This window comes from Ursus arctos, unplaced genomic scaffold, assembly GCF_023065955.2.
Source record: "Ursus arctos isolate Adak ecotype North America unplaced genomic scaffold, UrsArc2.0 scaffold_1, whole genome shotgun sequence".
Lineage (NCBI taxonomy): Eukaryota > Metazoa > Chordata > Mammalia > Carnivora > Ursidae > Ursus > Ursus arctos.
Window position 1 is genome coordinate 30,942,059 of NW_026622763.1, and position 20,799 is coordinate 30,962,857.

The following is a 20,799-nucleotide window of genomic DNA, read 5'->3' on the forward strand; positions in this document are numbered from 1 at the left end:
GTGTAAAATTAGTGTTGGTGTATTGTATTAAAATTTACTGCTTTTAAAAAGTAAAACCCTGATTGTCCTCAGATGTAGTCACTTTAGGGTGAAATCTGCTTTTTCAGAGGGGTATTTTAGATTAAAATATGACTTTTGCAGTCTATATTATGGTCAGATGTTCTAACAAATTTCAGATCCAGTATGTTGCTTTTTTTTCTTTTTCTTTTTTTTTTAAATGGTAGGAAAAATGGTACTAGTCATTAATGCATAAGTAGTACTTCGGAAATAGAACTATTATCTAAATTAACTCTGATACTGGATTCTGTGATTAGACTTACTGATTTACTATAACTGGGCTAAATGTGAATTATGAAATGATGGATAATAATTATGAAATTATTATGGAAATTGAATCAGTTGTGGAAACAGGGTAATGAAAGTTTTGGTAATTTACTCGAGACCACAGTTTGTGAACTAAATTCCAAATTCAGGTCACAATCTGGTAAGCCAGTGGTACTTAAACTAGGGAGGAACATTAGATCACCAGTGGGTCTTTGTCAAAAAGAAAAAGAAAACACACACACACACACATTCTCTGGATATATACCCCTCCTGTTATAGACTTTTCAGTTCTTCATTCCCAGGGCTACAAATGGCACTCAAACAGGAATTTGAGAAAACATAGAGGAGTCTGTTGTACATAATTAGTTAAGAACCATCATTCTAAACCATGAACACATACCTTTGATGTCTGTTTATTTCTTTTGAAAATAGTATGAACTATTTGGAGTTACTTTGATAGAATAAACCTATGGGTAGAAGTTTTAAGTTTCAGAAAATTTTTAATTGGAAGTTGCTGTTAAAAATTTGTACATATAAACAACTTTTGCCATTTTTTTTTTAGAACTGCACCTTTAAAGTCACAATGCAAGTTTAAGAACATAAAAAATGTGTAATTTTATTTTATTTTTATAATTATCATGTTATTTAGTGTTCAGTTAGAGATATGATGGAATGGAGACTGATTACAGGATCAGCTTGAGGAGGGGGTGATGAGATCGTCACAATTTTCCATATAAATAGCAGTCTTCTTTCTATCTCTGGAAAATATCAATCAAATGATAGTCTAGATCCAGAAAACCATCCTGAAATCTTATTTGCCTTTAAAACTTAAGCGAAGAAAGTATTTTTTTAAATGAAGAAATAGTCATTTATCTTTTCTCTAGAACAGAGTTGACAAATACTAATTTCAAGACCCTTTTACATCAGAATCCTTCTCAATATGCTACTCCAGGCACCTACGATTAATTTATTGGAATTGACAGCAAAGATGAAACCTATTTGGCATTTCTACTCTAGGCATTATTTTATTTTTGTCAGTTTCATTTGGTTTAAGTGGTGTTATGGTGTTTCTATGCTTCAGTGGCATCTTCTTTGGAAATTAATAATTAATAGTCTTTTTTTAACACAAATTACATGAGTGGTAATTTACAGAGGAACCATCCCCAACAAAACAAAACAAATCAAACAAAAGGCAGGTTAGCTAGACTGTTAGAATTAGGACATTGTTTTAAGAGATAGCTGACCACACAGCCTGTGAGCCAAATTTATAGCCTGTAAACAAAGAATGATTTTACATTTTTTAAATGGTTGGAAAAAGAATAGTATTTTGTGACATATAATAATTACATGAAATTTCATTTTTAGTGTCTATAAATAAAGTTTTATTGGAACATAACCATGCTCATTCATACACTGTCCTATGGATGCTTTTGTGCTATGATGGCAGAATGGAGTAGTTGTGGCAGAGACCAGGTGGTCTGCAAAGCATCCTTTGCAGGATTTTTCTTCCTTCTGGCCTTTTACAGAAAAATATTTACCTTCTGGCCTTTTACAGAAAAAGTTTGCCATACCTTGTTTTAAGATAATTGACAGTGAATGATTGCTTTTGGGTTATTTAGTAAAGGAGGAAACTTATTTTGCTGGTATTTTCAACGGATTTCTGAAAATGAATAACTTAGAAAATAGCTGTTTTTTTTAATACAGGTAGATAGTAGAAGCAACTTTTTTTTTTAATAGAATACAAAGAACATGGAGTTACCAGCCTTAGTTTATAATGACTCCTGCTATTACTTCTTCCATAGTTGAAAGGAAGTTCATAGCACTAATACTGCCACAGATTTTAGCAGCTTATAATTCCATCTGTGTACCTAGGACATTGTAGAGCAGCAGCAAGTTCTCACACTTTTTGGCCTCAACTTCTTTTAAGACTTTTAAACATTTAGAACCGAGTTTTTTTTTTAATAGGGGTTATATCTGTCATCCTTATCACATTAGAAATTGACAAAATTTTAAAATATTTATTTAACAGTAACAATAATCCATTATATGTTCACAAAAGAACATTTTTATGGAAAATATTTTCCAAAACAAAAAAAAAATAGTGAAATTTTTGCAGATCTCTTTAATGATTGTTTTCGTGGAAGACAACTGGATTCTTGTATCCTCCATTAAGTTTGCTGTGATATGTTCTTTTTTTTTTTTTTTTTTTTTTATTAAAGATTTTATTTATTTATTCGACAGAGATAGAGACAGCCAGCGAGAGAGGGAACACAAGCAGGGGGAGTGGGAGAGGAAGAAGCAGGCTCATAGCGGAAGAGCCTGATGTGGGGCTCGATCCCATAACGCCGGGATCACGCCCTGAGCCGAAGGCAGACGCTGAACCGCTGTGCCACCCAGGCGCCCCTGTGATATGTTCTTTTGATATGAAGGAAATCTGGTCGTACACAGATACATTGTTAGAAAAAAATGAGTATTTTTAGATAATTGTGGATGTTTTTCTTTGATACTACACCAAAACTCAACAGGTGGTAGACTTTGTGCTTTTTTTTTTTTTAAAGTCAGGCTTATTGAAGTATAATTTACATAGAATAAAATGTATTTTTTTTTATAATACAATTCTGTCAGTTTTGATTAACCCATAAGTCGTATAACTATACCTCTGACCACAGTTACCATGTGGAATATTTTGGTCGCTCCGAAAAATTTTCTCACGCCCTTTTGTAATCAGCCCTCTCCCCTCACTTCCAGCTTCTGGCAATGTCTGATCGGATTTTTGTCTCTCATAGTTTCGCCTTTCCCAGAAAATCATATGAATGGAATCACATATAGCATAATATGTGTTTGCAGTTCATCCATGTTATTACAGCTGTCACTAGTTCATTTCTTTTTATTGTATGGATGTTTGTTTATCTATTTAGCAATACTGGATATTGAGTTGTTTCCAACTTTGGGTTGATTGTAAATAAAGCCTTATTCTAAGCGTTCATGTACAGATTTTTGCATGAACATATGTTTTTATTTCTTAGGTAAATGCCTAGGTGTGCTATTGCTAGGTAGGTAGTATGGTAGGTGTATGTTTAACTATGAGAAGCTGTCAAACTGGCTTTTCCAAAGTAGGTGGACCATTTTGCATTAGAGCCACCAATGTGTGAAAGTCCCAGTTGCTCTACATATTTACCAACATTTGAGATTGTTTTTGTTTTAGCCATTTAAATCAATATTAGAATTTCAGTTTGCATTTCTCTAATGAGTAATGATATTGAGAATCGTTCATGTTAGTGTTTTCCATTCATATCTCTTCAGCTAAGTATGTTTTTTTGAATCTTCTGCCCTTTTTTTTTTTTTTTTTTTAGAGATTTGGTGCCTTTAAAAAGTTATTAGTGAGTTGTGAGAGGTTTTTCTATATATTGAATATCAGCTTTTTTTTAGAAACATAATTTGCAGCTATTTTCTCCTAGTCTGTAACTTTTTTTTCCTTGAACTTTCAAAGATAAGTTTTAATTTTAATGAAATGGAACTTAACAGTTCTTTCTTTTGTAGTTCGTGTTCTAAGAAATCGTTCATAATTTAGGATCACGAGAGTTTTCATGTTTTCTTCCACGAGTTTTATACTTTTAGATTTTATTTCAGGTCTTTGATATGTTTAGAATTAATTTTTGTAAATGGTGTAAGATACAAGTTGAAGTTTGTCTTGTTGTTTGTTTATTTTTGCATAAGATGTCCAGTTGTTCCAACATCAGTTGTTGAAAAAACTGTGTTTTCTCTATCAAAATATGTTGGCACCTTTACTGTGTGTCGGTTGGTCATTATGTGTGGGTCTATTTCTGGATTCTCTGTTCTGTCCCATTGAAGTGTGTGTCTGTCTTTTCACTAAGACCACACTGTCTTGGTTGCTGAAGCCTGAGAGTGAGTCTTAAAAGCAGATAGTATGAATTCTCCTTTGTATATATTTTTCAGAATTATTTTGGGTATTCCAGCACCTTGTTTTTCCATGTAAGACAAGAGATAGTTTTTTAAAAAGTTTGCAGTGCAGAATTTGAAACCATTGATGAACTTTTTGTCCTCTGTAACATTAAAATCTATGGGACTATTTTGAACATTGAATGGATTTTTTTTTAACCTGCAAATGCTTTTATAACATCACACATAAATCATGTAGAGGATATTGGTTCTCTGAATTATATAGAGCTACTAATTATTAGCACATTTCATTACTTAATATTTAAAGTTTACATGTATTAATATCTCCACTGATCTCATGAGAATTCTTTTTTTTTTTTTTTTTAGAGAGAGAGTGCTCATGCATGCATATGCAAGTAGGAGTAGGATGGGGGAGGGGCAGAGGGACAAGGGGAGTAAGAATCTTAAGCAGACTCCATGCCCAGGGCAGAGCCTGAAGTAGGGCTTGATCTCATGACCCTGAGATCATGACCTGACCCGAAATCAAGAGTCAGACGCTTAACTGACTGAGGCATATAGGCGCCCCTCATGAGAGAATTCTTTAGGCTTTGGAAAAGTGTCAAGCTAATGGAGGTGATACAGATTTTCCAAAATTCTTCTTTTGCTTGAAAGATCAAATTTTATCATTGGCATTGCATACTGTCAATTGTTTTTCTTGAATAGGTTTAGTTGGTTCATTTTTGAGAACATGCCTGTCAGATACCCAAGTCTGAATAACCATAGTACATGTCTGTCAGATACCCAAGTCTGAATAACCATAGTACATGTCTGTCAGATACCCAAGTCTGAATAACCATAGTTGATTTAATTCCCAACTCAGTCATACACAGGCTTTTTCTTGAGGCAGCCATTGTACTTCAGTATGCAGCAGAAGTGCTTTTGCTTAGTTCCATTTTGTCACACAGGATATTGAAAAGAAATCTACCCAGCGTCAAAATTTAATTAACAATTTTACTGCTTTTCATCAACGACATTCTTAAATGAAGTGAAATGTCCTTTTTCAGAGAAATTTTTGATTTATTTGGTCACTTTCCATTATTATGTTTATTATACTTCAAGTACAGAGGTTGATGTGGAAACTTAAATCCAATGTTACAACACTAGGAGAACAGTAAGTTACTGACGTTTTAGGCACGTCTAAGTTTGGTATCTGGTGAGACAGTCTCTTAAGAGCTAATACAGTTATATTAAGTTCTTGTTTTATTATCTTATAGGTGCTATACTTGGTAGATCAGAAACTCAGGAGTGTATTTTCTATAATGCTAATTGGGAAAGAGATAGAACCAATCGAACTGGTGTTGAACCCTGTTATGGTGACAAAGATAAAAGGCGACATTGTTTTGCTACCTGGAAGAATATTTCTGGTTCCATTGAAATAGTGAAGCAAGGTTGTTGGCTGGATGATATCAACTGTTATGACAGGTAAGGAAACATTTTCTTTTTTATGAGAATGTTGAATAATCCCCCCCACTCCCGTTTTAAAGGGGGAAAGCTCAATGCATGTATTTTCACTTACATGTTTCTTTTAAAGATGGGATTATGAAACCATTATAACATGCTCTAATAACAAGATACATGTTTTAAAGTAATAAGATAAATATGGCATGTTTATATTTTATCTTTGATACACTTTGAATAATCTACCAAGTAGTAAGAACTATAGATAAGAACCATTTTTTCCCCTATGTTATTAGGATGATAAACTTTTTTTTAATGTCAATTTTAAGGAAAAGGGATTTTTAAAATCGCTTTTTAAAAGACAGTATATCAGTTGAAAATCTATCCTGTATCCTCAAAGAGAGTAAAGCTTAATAATAGTATTTAATTTCCTTTTAGTTTCCCTCTTTATGTATCTGGAAGAAATTGATCTTACTGAATTTTTTTCCTTTTTTTTTCTTGCAAAGTAGGCCTTTGTTCTTTACCCCTGAGAGACATTTTAACTTGATGTTCAGAATTAGATCAGTACTAACAGAGTCCTCATAGAAAGCTACATTTTATTCAAAAGATTTTGCTTAAATTGTTTTATCCTGTATTGGAAATAAAATACAGTAGACATGTTATTGACTGCCTGTGATCTTTCTGTAAGGAGTCCCACAGATGTTTGGCTGATCACTTAAACTGCCTGGGCCACAGGATTTCTACTGTGGGTGGGTGCTGATGACTGGCAGGGCTGCAAAGTCCTAGATAAACAGACATTTTGGAGCCAGAAAATACTGATACACTCACGGAACACTGGATACTTGCCTATCCACTTTCAGGGGCCTTAATTGATTACCATGAACCTGTGGTTAATTAGCCATATGCAATTAATAGCAAAATGTGTTGAATAAGCCCATGAAAATGGAATTATGTCAGTTTTTCATAAGAAATTAAAATCTTAGGTATATATTTAGTATTTAGGGTATACTTCTAAATCTCTGAATTTTCCAGGGATTAAATTTCTCTGTAATTACACATTTTAGCTACATTTCTGATTCTTAGCCCATCTATTAATAGTGGTGATCATCAAGTGATATCTGGTATTATGAAAGGTAAGTAGGGCCAGTAGGAAAACAGGATGGAGGTTCCTCAAAAAATTAAAAATAAAACTACCCTATGATCCAGCAGTTCCACTTCTGGGTATTTATCGAGGAAATGAAAATACTAACTTGTAAAAAGATACATGCACCCCTGTGTTTATTGCAGTATTATTTATAATAGCCAATATATGGAAGCAACCTGAATATCTGTTGATGGATAAAGAAAATGTGGTGTGCGGGGCGCCTGAGTGGCGCAGTCCTTAAGCGTCTGCCTTCGGCTCAGGCATGATCCCTGCGTTATGGGATCGAGCCCCACATCGGGCTCTTCCGCTGTGAGCCTGCTTCTTCCTCTCCCACTCCCCCTGCTTGTGTTCCCTCTCTCGCTGGCTGTCTATCTCTGTCAAATAAATAAATAAAATCTTAAAAAAAAATGTGTGTATACGTGTACACACTGGAATATTAGCCATTAAAAAGAAAGAAATCTTGCCATTTGAGGCAACGTAGGTAGAACTTGAGGGTATTATGCTAAGTGAAATTGGTCATATAGAGAAAGACAAATACCATATGACCTCATTTATATGTGTAGTCTTAAAAAAAAAAAAAAGAAAACAAAAAATAAAATGAACTCCTAGATGTAGAGGCCGGGAATGGGGGGGGGCGGGGGTGGGCGGTGGGTGGTTAGATGAAATGGTTGAAAGTGGCCAAAAGGTACAAACTTCCAGTTATAAAACAAATCCTGGGGTTGTAAGGTGTAGCATGGCAACTATAGTTAATAAAACTATGTTGTATATTTGAGAGTTGATAAGAGAGTAGATTTTCTTCTTCTTTTTTTTTTTTGGAGAGGGGGCTGGGAGTGGCAGAGAGAGGGAGAGAGTGAGGCTTCATCTCACACACTGAGATTATGAACTGAGCTGAAATCCAGAGTCATACACTTAACTGACTGAGCCATCCAGGTGCCTTGATAAGAAAGTAGATCTTAACAGTTCTCATCACAAGAAAAAAAATTTGTAACTATGTGTGATGTTGGATGTTAACTAGATTATTGTGGTGATCATTTCACAGTATGTACAAATATGAAAATATTTTATACATGAAACTGGTGTAGTGTTATGTCAGTTTTATCTACATAAAAAAACAGTGGGAAGCATTTGGGGGGAAAATCTTTATACAAATTATCTTTTATTAATTAGTTGAAACCAGGGATCCTTGTTCTTTTTGTGGTAAAAACTACGGTTTGTCTCACCTGAAGGATAGTTAAGAAAAAAGAAAAGATTCAAGAAATGTCAAAGTATGGAGGAAAAGACAATGATAAAAAGAATGAAATTGGATAGCAAAAGTACTTTTTTGAGTTAATTAGGCTAGGTGCCTAATCATTTTCACCTCCTGTAACTTGAAGCATGATTCTAAATATTAAAAATTTAAATTTATATATTTTTATAACTTGTTAATAAGATTTAGCTTTCAGTTGTCTTTTACTTTCTACTAAATAGATATTGGCGTAGATTTAATTTTAATGTTTGATTTTGTTAAAACAGACTTCTCCCTGAAATTTCTTAAGCTTTCCATCTTAAATTCAACCTTATTATTCTAACAGCCATCACAAAAGTTTGCAGTTTACTCGTAAGATGTCTTTAAATTCACCTGATGTTTATTAGCAGTATTTAAAGTTTTATTTTTATTTTTTTTTTATTTTTATTTATTTTTTTAGCAGGTATAGCTGTTTCTTAGGAGCTGATTAGGATTTGTTCTAGCAGCTAAATCCCTTTCTCTTCAGCTCCCCAATCTAACTCATATCAGTTTTGGAGTTACTAGGTTCTGTATGTTGTTACATATTTTTCTCTACTTGTTGGTTCTCTCAACCCTGTTCATTTTGTTTAGGGAATTTAAATCTACTCCAAAAATGACCACTCTTAATTCTCAAACCTAGCTTGGGTCTCTTTTGTTGAGATAGGTTCTGCCATGAGAGGAACTTGCATCATTTCGTGTGTGAGTATTTATATGTATACATATGTATATATGTATGTATTGATGTGTACACACACATAGGTTTATGTATAGTGTTCAGTTTTTGTATTCATGCAATGGGAAAGCTATATTTCCTGTAAGAGAAAGTACTGTCCTAAACCAAATTTCTTCATTAGTTTTATGTTCCTTTTCAAGCTTTTCTAATAATTAAAAAAAAAAAAAAAAAAGATGGTTGCCTCAGATTGATCATTAAAAACCAAATTAAAGCAGTGGTCTCCTGGAGCTAGTGTGATTGCTATAAAAGAGCTGTTTTGTTTTTGTTTTTGATGAGATTTAGTAACAGGATTACTGGAACGTTTCTGGCTTTTAAGAATTGATCTTTGGATATTAATAAAAATCTTGAAGTTGACTAAGAATGACTTTTTCATTATTTTATCTCTGAGAAGAATTTTAGAAAAACACCCATTGTAGATTCAGTTTAATGTTGATTTTAATTATTTCTCCTTTGTTTGTTTATAGGACTGATTGTATAGAAAAAAAAGACAGCCCTGAAGTGTATTTTTGTTGCTGTGAGGGCAATATGTGTAATGAACGGTTTTCTTATTTTCCGGAGATGGAAGTCACACAGCGTAAGTTCACAGGGAATATACAGAGGTCTGTTCAGCTAGTGCACTGAAAACAAAGTATATTTGTGTTGATGGAATAATTTACTCCTGTCTTCTCCTATTCTTATTTTTCTCCTAAGATTTGATACTATATGAAATATTTATTGTGGAATTTTGTAGACCAAATCTGAATTGTTTTTTTCCTTCCGTTTTCCACAGCGACTTCAAACCCAGTTACACCTAAGCCACCCTATTACAACATCCTGCTCTATTCCCTGGTGCCGCTCATGTTAATTGCGGGGATAGTGATCTGTGCGTTCTGGGTGTACAGGCATCATAAGATGGCCTACCCTCCTGTACTTGTTCCAACTCAAGTAAGTTATCGCCTTGTACTGTACGCGGTTTTAAGTTGTATATTTTAAAGAAATATTACTGTGGTGAAACCCACCGGGTTGCTATAAATCATTTTCTTTTGGTGTTACTTTCTGAATGTTTATTGTTATGGCAACTATGGCTAATTTTTCAAATTTACTAACTTGCTATGTCCTAAACTTTTTCTCACTTAGAAATTGAGGTAAAGTAGAACAAAGGGTATTCTGTTCTTTGGACAGTTTTACTGTCACTGTAGGACTTTCAGGTGTGAGATTCACCCTGCTTTGTTTCTTGAGAAGTAATCGATGATGGAGAAGTGATATCATAACCCATTCTTTCCGTTCTATTCTTTCTTCCGTTCCTAAATTTTTATGCCTTTTTCAGGACTACTTGCCAAAATATCCTTTTAACCATAGGGAGGGATTTAGTAAGGTAATCAAGAAAGTGTGGAAAAGAGAGGTTTCACAAAGGCATCAGGAAGATACATCCCAAAAAATGTTTCTGGGAGGAGGAGCAGATGAGCAGTGCTTCTCATCATTTATTATTGGTAGTTCCAAGTGTTGTTTTTGTTTAGTTTTGTTTTTGTTTGGGGTTTTGGGGTTTTGTTTTGTTTTGTTCTGTTTGTAGCAGATCAAGTGTGTATAGACTAAAAGCTTTTTTTTTTTTTAATACCCAAAACTTCTTTAATGCCCTTGATTCTGCCTCTCCTGACCCTGAATATACCTGAAAATGTAGATGTGGTGGGTAACCAGATTAAATTCATGAAATTTTCCTCATTCTTCATCATGTAGACAGTTGGCACTGGTACAGTGGTTTACGGGCTCTTATAGTATAAGTAGTTAATATTCTGCAGGCTGAGGCAAGGTGAAACTGTAGTTACACTTGTTCGAGATACCTTTAAATAGTTTTTACCTTGTTTCTTTTAACTCTTAAGATCAGATTACCTTGGCCTTCTGGATCTCTTGGTTTAACTTTGGTTCTCTAATACCACTAGGATTAATGGTTAAAACATGATAGAAGAATGGTAAAGTCCTATAATTTAATGACCAAAACAACTTCTTCCCTGTAAGCTTTATTTACATAACATACTTCTTTCTCAGTACTTGGAGCGATCTGTTAGCATTGGGTTATTGATCCACATAGTCTTTGTAAGATGTGTATATGGAGAAATAAACCCAAAGGTAGAATATCCTATTCAGTAAATTAGGTAAACAGTTGTGTGCAGCTAAAATATTTTAACTTTTAAACATTAGTAACTAAGTTGTACATTTATTAAAAATTATCTCTGAAAATATTTTTAAAAATAAATAAAAAGTATTTTAAAGTGTTAGTGCCTAATAAATATATGTAATTTATTCCAAATGGCCATAGGATCCACTTTATCTTCTTTTGGTGGTAACTATTTTTTATTTTATTTCTATATTTAGAAGAGAGAGTGTTTAGTACTTAGAGTAGTGTCTGAATTTACCCTGGATTTGTGTTGTGAAAGGAACAAACTGAAAACTAAATTTAAAAATAAATTTGTTGTTTTTTTTTTTTTTTTTTTTTTTTTTTTTTTTTTTTTTTTTTTTTTTTTTTTTTTTTTTTTTTTTTTTTTTAAATTTGTTGTTTTTTAATAGAACTTTAAAAATGACAATGTACTCTTATAGGTAATATTAATATTTATGTAATATTGGCACAAAGATATGGTTGGACTTTTTTTTTAAAGGGCTCAGTAGCTACTTTATTTAGAAATGCTAATTAATTCAAGGGCTTAGACTTTTAAAATGGAAAGATGCAGTTATTATTCATAAAACCAGGAATCTTCAATGAATCCGTGGATTTTAGATATTTGTTGCCATGTTAATGTTACTGTACACATTTATTTAGCACTTGAATTGCTCTGTGATCAATTTTCATACATTGTATGAATTACTGAAAAACAAGAACTAGATTTAAGGTTTTGTGATGGAATGATCTGTAATGATCAAGCTTTGTTAGGAAAAATATAAAACATGCCGAACTATACTTTCTTTCTGTCATAAGCTGTGTTGTAGAAGAGGGGTTGTCATCAGTTTGGAGCTTCATGTATGTCATCTCTATGTCTCAAACAGTATAGTGTCGTGGTTTAAGTCTCGTTTTTGGTGAGAGGTTTATACAAAGTAGTTCTGCAACTGCTTAGTGCCCATCTTGTTCCAAAATAATTATTGATAATAACAGCAAGCATTTATTTGAACACTTAGTACTAGGGTACTGGTAAGTTACACATATGTATAAATACACAAGTTTTATAGAAGAATATGTAAAAACATAAAGTACATAATTTTTTCCCGTGATTCTCAATTGTGACTGGTATATAAGGCTCATCTTTAGAATTTGTTAAAAAATACAGACTCCTGGGCCATAGCCCTGTAAGTATGGAGTGGGGCCTGAGATACTATGTTTCTAATAAGTTTTCAGGGTGATTGTGGTGACCATCCAGGTGTGAAAAACACTGATTTCATTTTACCTCACAGGGTTGTTTATGTAGTTTTAATTTCCATTTTATTGATAAAGAAATTGAGACATAGCAAAACTCACAAGTGTCAGAATCTGAACCAAGGACTCCGACACTAAAGCTTTGCTCTTCTTACTGCTTATGCTGTTCTGCCTCTTTTTTTTTTTTTTTTTCCAGAAAGCTGTTGTCTCTGGTGTTTTAGGTAATTCAGTAAACATCCCTGCCATTTCAAAATCATTCTAATGATTTAGAATCTAATGATTCTAAATTAGGCTAATTTATTTTCCTACTTTGTCTGTTGAAAAGTTTGACCACTAAAATGAGCAGTAATATTACATTGTCTCACAGAGGACAAAAAAGAAAAGTCAGGAATATATACAAGAGCATATTCATGTGTCTTTCATTAAAAAAATTTTTTAGCACATTTTAGAATAAGGTTTATCAGCATGAGTGGGATGTAGGTAAGGATTCCTGTGCCGCTGAGTTGATAGTGCCAATGCCTACTAGTGATTTAAGACTTTGATGAGGGATAGGAGTAGTAAGTAAGGGAGACATACATTTGAAGTTTTAAGGTGATTTCTGTATTTCACTCCATATTCATGTCCCTGTGTTCAAAGCTTAATTCCAAGACTAGTTAGGAAAAGATCTTATATTCTTGTGGATTTCTGAAACATTTTTCCCTCCAAAACTTCAAACACTTAGTGACATGAAATTTTTCATTCCTTTTCTTAGGGAAATTTTTCTTTAAAGCTTTGGCTGAAGGCTGGTTTGTGAATTAACTGGTCTGCTATATGACAGTCTCATTGTGGTAGTATCTTATTGACAAATCTTTCCTACAATAAGAACTATACTTGAAGAGATTTTATAATGAATCTCACAGAGCAAGCTGAAGTTATGTATACTGTGATCATTCGTTGGTCTGATTTCAGTCTTTTATTCTCATTGGGGGATAAAAGATCAGTCTTGTGGCATCCTGGAAGACAAGAGATATCCGCATATATCTTCTTACTAAGCTGATTCTGACAGCTAAATTGTGGGATTCTTTATTTCTAAGACACCAAGTTAGAATTTCTTCTGGTGTTAGTATTTTATTGTGAAGAAATAATGTAAGGATGTACGTGCTTTAAAATCTGGTCTTATGGTTCTTAGTAACCAGTAAAAAATATTAATTCTCAAATCTAGCATAGTTAGAAGCATGGAAAAATAATTTTGATTGTTTTTTTTAAATTGAAGCCATTCTTTTTTCTTTATAACCTATAACTATTATGTTTCTAGCATATGTTTCTAACTATTAGGTTTCTAACATTATAACCTGTAACTCTTATGTTTCTAACACTGTCTTCCTCATCACCCTGGATGAAAGCCTGGGAGACAACTACTACTTTTTGTGGCCCTGTCATTTACCAAGTCCTGTTCATTCACCTTTTCATCCTTCTTGAGCCTATTGTAGTTTTAGGGCATTATTACATCTGAGGCTGAGATTATTTCTGTAATCTTATAGTTGGTCTTCTCTCTCTCTCTCCATCGTATATTGCTGTAGAATAGCATTTTACATGTCTGATTATGTTGCTTCTGTTTTTAAACATAGTTGAGGGGGCTCTCAGTGATCCATAGCAAAGAATACAGAGTTGGGAGTATGACACGGGGGCCTCCATACCTCCATACATTTACCTTTTTATTCTTCCCTTCCATTACACCCTAAGCCATCCGTCATATGCATCTAGAATGGTGTTAGTTATGTACTGTCCTTGAAAGAATTGAGAAAATAGTGCTGAAGTCAGTTTCTGTTTTGTGTAGTTCAGACGGATAACCCCAGTTGAGAGAGGCTGTAGTCATTTGTGTACATGTTCCAATCTCCCACTTGACTGACTGTAAGCTCCTTGAAGACCAGCTGTGTATTGTAGTCACTGCTGTATTCACGCAGTGTTTGTGTGTATAACCGTTCTGTAAGTGATGAATTGTCTAATTTGACTTCGTTGCATTTAGAGTTATACTGAGATGATAATGTAGCATGCCCAGGGATTCATTTAATAAAGAGCTTTAGGGATTAGTTTTAAGATAAATCTAGAGGCCATATTTCTTTAGGGTAAAATAAGTTGAAGTATTCCAGGCTTTCATAAGACAATGCCAGTATTCAGTTCTTCCTGGAATCACAAGCTTGAAGCATCTTTTTAATTTGCATCCCATAGGTCCTTTTCTTTTACCTTTGCTGAAACTGTCTTTCCCCATGTAGGACTTTGCTCTGGTAACCTGCAGTGAGTAAACTGAACACAAACTCGTTTTTCTAGTGCCGGTGAGTCAAGAACAGGAGGGGATGGGTGCCTTGACTCTGTGATTAAGAAGTCTTACTGTGGTTAGAGTTAATGTGGTTTCAATAAAAGTGTTTGCATCGCTCTCAAAACCATATGTGAGCTGAAATTTCCTGTTAATAAGATCTATATTTATGCTGATAAAAATCACTTGATAAGAAAGCGGATTTTAGGGGCTAGAAATTACCTACCTTAAACAAGGTATGAAGTTAACTTCGTGTTCATTTTTAAAGGCTATTTAAGTAGCGCTATAGTGTTGCAGCAGTAATGCCTGCTTACATGACATCAGTCTCTTCAGTTCTTTACATCATGACATTTTGTCTAGATTTTGGTCTGATAAAGAGTTAAGACTTTCAGATGTTTGGGATACTGATTGGGGCATACAAAATAACCCTGCTGACCTTAATATTAAAGTAATAATAGGTTGTCATTTCATGCTATGTCAGATAACTATCCAGTGAGAAACTGAGCCATCTGTGAAAATGCTGTGTAGGATTTCCTGTTGAACATGAGTCTATATATGTACCCGTTTAAAATTAATAAGATACTGAAAGGGTAGCATAGCATCATTCAGCCAAGTCAGTTTAGGAAAGGGTACTGCTTATTTGCAGAGGATGCTGGAGAAATTTACTAAAATTAAATGAGTATTAATATGTTAATACTAAGTTATAATTGCAAAATGAGTATCACATCTATAGAAGCACATCTTGAAATACAGGTTGACTCACTTTCTCTTTCCTTTTAAATTTTTTTTCTTTTTAAGAATTAATTTCAAATACTTGTCTGTTATAAGACAAATTATACAGAAGGAAGTGTGTGCAAAAGAAAGGAGATAGAACCATTTGTTCTTCCTTTTTTTTTTCCTTTATCACTTTCCTGAGATAATCAATTTTAACAGGTTGGTATGTATCCTTTGACACCTTTTTCTAATCTCATTTGTTTGAGTATATGCTTTTTTCCCCCTTTTATAAACTGCAAAATGTTATTTCACAATTAGTTTCTTTTAATTTAACAGTATACTGAGGACAGCTTTTCAGCTCAATACTTTTCAATCTCATTCTGATTAAATGATGTGTTCTTAAGTGAAGTTTAGTGGAGCTTTAATCTAGGCTCATGAAATATCAAAACTTGATGTTGTATTAGCTTAGAGTTGGTGTTAAGTTTCTGCTAAGACCTGGAACCTATCTTTCACAAGTATTTTTAGGTGTCGTGCTTTATTTCAGCGTGTTCAAAGTCTGGTGATACGATGCTCTTGTCTTGCAGTTGATCATCTTGTTGGTTTGTTTTTGTTTTGGATATGCCTAAGAAATAGTGCAGGACTCCTACAAACGTCTCTTTTCTTCTGTGTTCCGTGTGTGATTATTTTTCCTGCAACTTCAATTACAACTTAGTTTTTTGTATACTTCTACACTAATTGTGGGGGGGAAGTGTCATAAACTATTTGTAGACTTGCAGCTTGACAAAAAACTACTCTCTTAGGCGTATATGAGCTGTCTTACTTAATAAATGCATGGACAGGCCCACTTGGAGATTTGCTGAAATTCCGTGTCCAAAAGCAAAAAGGAAAGGAAGGGGAGAAGGAAAAAAAAATTCAAAGCTTTACCCAAAGCTTAAAACTACTGAAAGCTATATATTAAAGTTAATAATGAAAGCACTTTATTTCTAAAGATGACTTCCATTTAATTTTTAAAATCTTGAGTTCTGTTTTCCTTTGGACTCTGGAGGGCCCCATCTTCCAGTTTACAAATGGAACTGATGCCTGTAGAACAGAGTACATAATTTCTCCTTTTTTCTTGTCTGGCGAGGAGAGGAAAGATTGTAAGAAGGGACTTTGCTTTTCTCTCAATTCTTTATTTCCTGGACCTCATTGTAGATCTCTTCCTTCATTCCTAGTTACTTCATCACTGTCAAATCTTTTCTGTTAATCTGAGATAATAAAAGTGAAAGAGCCCATTTGTTAGTGAAAGCTGCTTGTATCACATAGGCTGGTGGGTGTTCGGGTTTGTTTGTGTGGTTTCAGCTCATCCACTGATCTAATGCCTGAGTGCCCGCTTTGTGCCAGGCATCATGCTGCTGGGTAGTGGCGAGCAGCAGAGGGACAGTTCTTGCTGGCCCTTTTGAAGCCCACAGTTAATATGTAAGTGAACAAAAAATAGGTTGGTTGGTTGGTTGTTTGACTTTGCAGCTTGGAAGTGAAAGGTAAAGGTTGTAAGAAAGGAGTTGCTTCAACAATTTTGGTCAGAGGTGGAGGAGAAGAGGAGAAATGTCTGACTCCAGTTCTGTAGTGACTGGAAGCCACACCCGGAGTGCCTGTCTAATGTTAAGTGCTCAAAACATGCTAGCTGTTATTACTAACAGAGTAGCAACTTGAAAATTGTACTCAGAAGGTATCATATTTATTGAAGCCATTGTAAATATGTATTTATATGTCAATACTTTGAAATTAGTGCAATGAAAGATTTCATTTTGAGTACTCTGTCAAGGACTACACAGAGCCCTTTTTTTACACTGATCAATCTTTCCACACCCCATGATACAGGTTCTGTTTTATTAAATCCATTTCATAGATAAGCAAGGCACAGATAGGTTGAAGTGTCTTGGCCTGGTGTCAGTCTGCTGAGTGGTAAAGTCTGGGCATTTAAACCCAAGGATTATTATTCATTGAAGTAATTTTAATAGAATGGCTTATTTCAGTAAATAATTGGGGGGGGCATAAAAAACTGAAGTAGGATAAAGGGAGGGATCAGTATATAAATTATATTTAAAAGTTTTTATTGTACATATAGCCTTGTTGATAAACATAACCATTTTATCACATCACAATTTATATAATGGATCCTTTTCCTTTTTTTCAGCTTTACTTGCAGAATACAAATGCTAAAATAAATAAAAATAAAATTTCTTTTACCAAACCTGACGCTTCTGAGCAGTGGCCAGAAGGAGAATGGATATCCCTTACATCTCATTCAGACTTTTAAACCCCATTGCTAGCCACCCTGAGGAGCTACCTTCCTCTTAGGGAACTTACTCAGAATCCTGTTTCATCCACCTTGGTCTGTCTTTGCCTTGCTTTCAGGAGTTAGATGAGAGAAGTGGAGGAAGTAGGAGTTGATATATCACAATGGAATTTTGAAGATCTAATTGGATAGAATGATGGCTGTGCATTTGGCAGTATCAGTATTATTGAATCTGTTAATGTATAATGTCTTGCTCTCCCTAGCTCAGAAGCATTTGTTCTGATATACACACTATATTACTTCTTTATAGATTCTATTTCAGTCCACTTGGCAATAGTCTTTTTTAAAATTAGCAATTGTAAAATTTCTTAGAGCATGAGATAATTAGATGACTAAGATGAGACAAATTCAGAGTTTGTCAGTCTTCAAATACTTTGGGTTGGGGGGGGTCTTTAAATCTTCTTGATCGTCCTAAGAAGATATTTAGTGAGGTATCGAAAAATATATATATATATAAATCTTAAATGGTTTAAATAGTAAATAAGAAAATTTATAGTATATGTCATATATGTTTGTTTATAATATATAAATGAACCAAAATCCGTATTTCTAGAAAGATTTCTTTGTGTTCCTGTTCTATACATCTAACTGCCTACTAAACATTAGCACTTAGATGTCTCCAAGCACTTAACATTCTGTGGTAATGAGCTCTCCAAACCGGGTTCTCAGTAAATAGAACCAGTAACCATTTGGTGGCACAAGTCAGAAATTTAGGGTGTATCCAGTACCATTTTCCCACCTCATCTGTCTCCCTCAAGTACTTACTGCATTTTCAAGGACGCTCTCCTTAGGAAAATCTTCTCTTATTTAACATGCCCGTGGAAGTCCGCTTTCACCTTACAGGTGCTGAAGGTACTGAATTCCTTTGTACTGCTCTTACTTTAAATTACGCATTCATCAGTATGGTGTCTTTGACTAGTCTTCCTTCCCCCACACTACAGTAAGCACCATGAGAACCTGGGTAGTCAGTGCCTGGCACAACTAGGCACTCAGTAAAGATTTGTTGAGTGAATGGAGAAGTTCTATTCATTCTTTTTTGATGTTTGGCAATATAGTTAAATTTCTTTACCCCTTAAGGAATAAGCACAAGTCTCTTTCTCAAACAGCAGCCTAATCACTTGACATTAAAGTGCTGATTTGGTTTTCAGTGTTATCTCCAGTTATAGCACATGATACTCAAGTTTCATTTTCCATGTTGTGAATACAGATGGTTTATTTGGTTACTTTTTATCTATGTATTTCAATGATTTAATTTTTTTGGATTCTTTTTTGACCCTTTTATTTTGTAACATAGTTTACACATTGAGGCCTGTTCTTGGCGTCTCTTGTTTAGCTTGATCATTCTCTGACTTACTCTGATGTTCATTTGTTGGGAAGTATATTGAGCAGAGATACCCTTTTTGGTAAGATGCATGGATAGCACCTACTTGCATAGTGTTATAGTGGCAGGTTTATCTCTGCAGTACCTGTAATGGAAACAAAACCTGAGAGATACGTAGGCCTTGGGAACCTGAAGTCTAGCTATTCATTTGGCATGTATTTCTTTCAAGGGATGAATTTTACTCTGGAGTACTGATGAGATGTTTTGATAGTAGGATTAGCTAAGCCTTTTAGATGAATTATAAATAATCCTGAATCATTATCACAAGAGAAAATCAAGAAGGAAGCAAAACTAGTTAAACTAATAGTACAGATAAAGGAGTTATCAAATTTTTTTTGTCAGTGCTATTCTCTGTATAAATATTGTAGAAATACTGGAAATGGCAGATATACTCAATGATTGGAGGGATTTGAAGCCTCCTTTTGCATTGGTGACAGTCTTTCTCTTAATTTTAAATTTAGGCCCTATTTTAGGATGACTGGGAAAATGAAAATCTTGTTCTCTATCAGTATCTGAGTGTCCTCAGACTGAAAAATATGTATGGATACTTGTTCCCAGGGCCACCACTTCTTGACTTCTTCACTCTTGATGTGGCTAGTAAGTCAGCAATGGGCCTGGCCTGTCACTATATTCTACTTAATTCTCATTTTTTAATTCTTCCCATCTTATTTTCTTACCCTAGTATATTATGTTGCACACACAAAGACACTAGAAACATTCTTCTATTACGATTCTACTATCTTCCATGAAAAGGGAGTGAGGCAGTTCAGGAAATAGGAGATTTTAGAGATTCTTAAAACAACTGCGAGAGTGTGGGCCGAGGAACTTATTCTAGTTACATAAAAATTTCTTCTCTGCTGCTTCTAGTTTTTGTTAAAGGCAATACTGCCCTCTGGTGTCCAGAAGCCAATTGCAACGCATATTTTCTTAATTAAATTGCTCATTTTACTCTTCCAGTTTAGACTTTAGAACTTCTTAGAAAAACAAGTAACAATTATTTAAGATTCGGTGTAGTTTATTTGCTAGCTTGAAGTTCATTGGATCAGGTAATTTGGGCTCATACTAGACTCGTCTATATAATAATGCCCCTCATCTGAAAGGTAATACCCAAGTTTTTGTTTGTTTGATATTGCTTTCCTCTCTTTATAAGGAAAGTGTTCCCAATTCTCATTTTAAAAATATGATACATTGGATCATTGCCAACTTTTAAAAAGCTAAATCATTTTTCTCCTTCCTTCACTTTTGTAACTGATGTGTCATTTTTCATTTCATTCTGGATATAAATCGTAATTTCTTTTGCCTGTGTTTTTTCTTCACAAGCACGCCTTTCATATAATGATAGAGGTAAGATGCATCGATGTTTGTTTTATGGTTGTGGACTTTTTGTGGACGCATATTAACATTTTGTTCTTAGATTTTTGTTGTTGTTGTCGCTTTATTGTGCATCCTTTATAAATTTATGTTATGAATTTTGTTTTTACCACTCTTAGTATTAAAAACATGATTGATTTGCTACCGTAATAGTTTGGTTTTCAAGGAGTTGTTAACCGCATTTATACTTTCCTGGGTTGGAATGTAGAAACAACTGTTTTTAGTTGATGAGATGTTAACACCTAATGGCTAGTATGTCACTAGCTTAAATGTCAGCAAATGCTGGCATTTTTACCAGGAGCTGACTTTCTGGTGAAACCCATTATCCTTTAATGTGAAATCGGTATTTTCAGATAGTTTCTTTCATCCTTAGCCTCCTCATCAAACGGGCTAGCAGGAGAAGTATAAGTTGATCTTTTGCTCTCTAGAGATTGAAGGCTTTATTTTAGATTAGAATTCACCCTTCTCACCTGAGAACTCAGAAGAAATCAAATGATCAC

The 20,799-nt window shown here is 34.2% G+C and overlaps 1 protein-coding gene across 1 annotated transcript in view; it reads left to right on the forward strand.

Moving 5' to 3' along the window:
• ACVR2A (activin A receptor type 2A) overlaps positions 1-20,799 on the forward strand; it is an 84,064-nt gene that overhangs the window by 43,875 nt on the left and 19,390 nt on the right. The window contains exons 2-4 of the mRNA XM_026492830.4: positions 5,499-5,706; positions 9,288-9,397; positions 9,593-9,747. Coding sequence (XP_026348615.1) covers positions 5,499-5,706; positions 9,288-9,397; positions 9,593-9,747 — 473 coding nt within the window. The remainder of the gene's footprint in view (positions 1-5,498; positions 5,707-9,287; positions 9,398-9,592; positions 9,748-20,799) is intronic.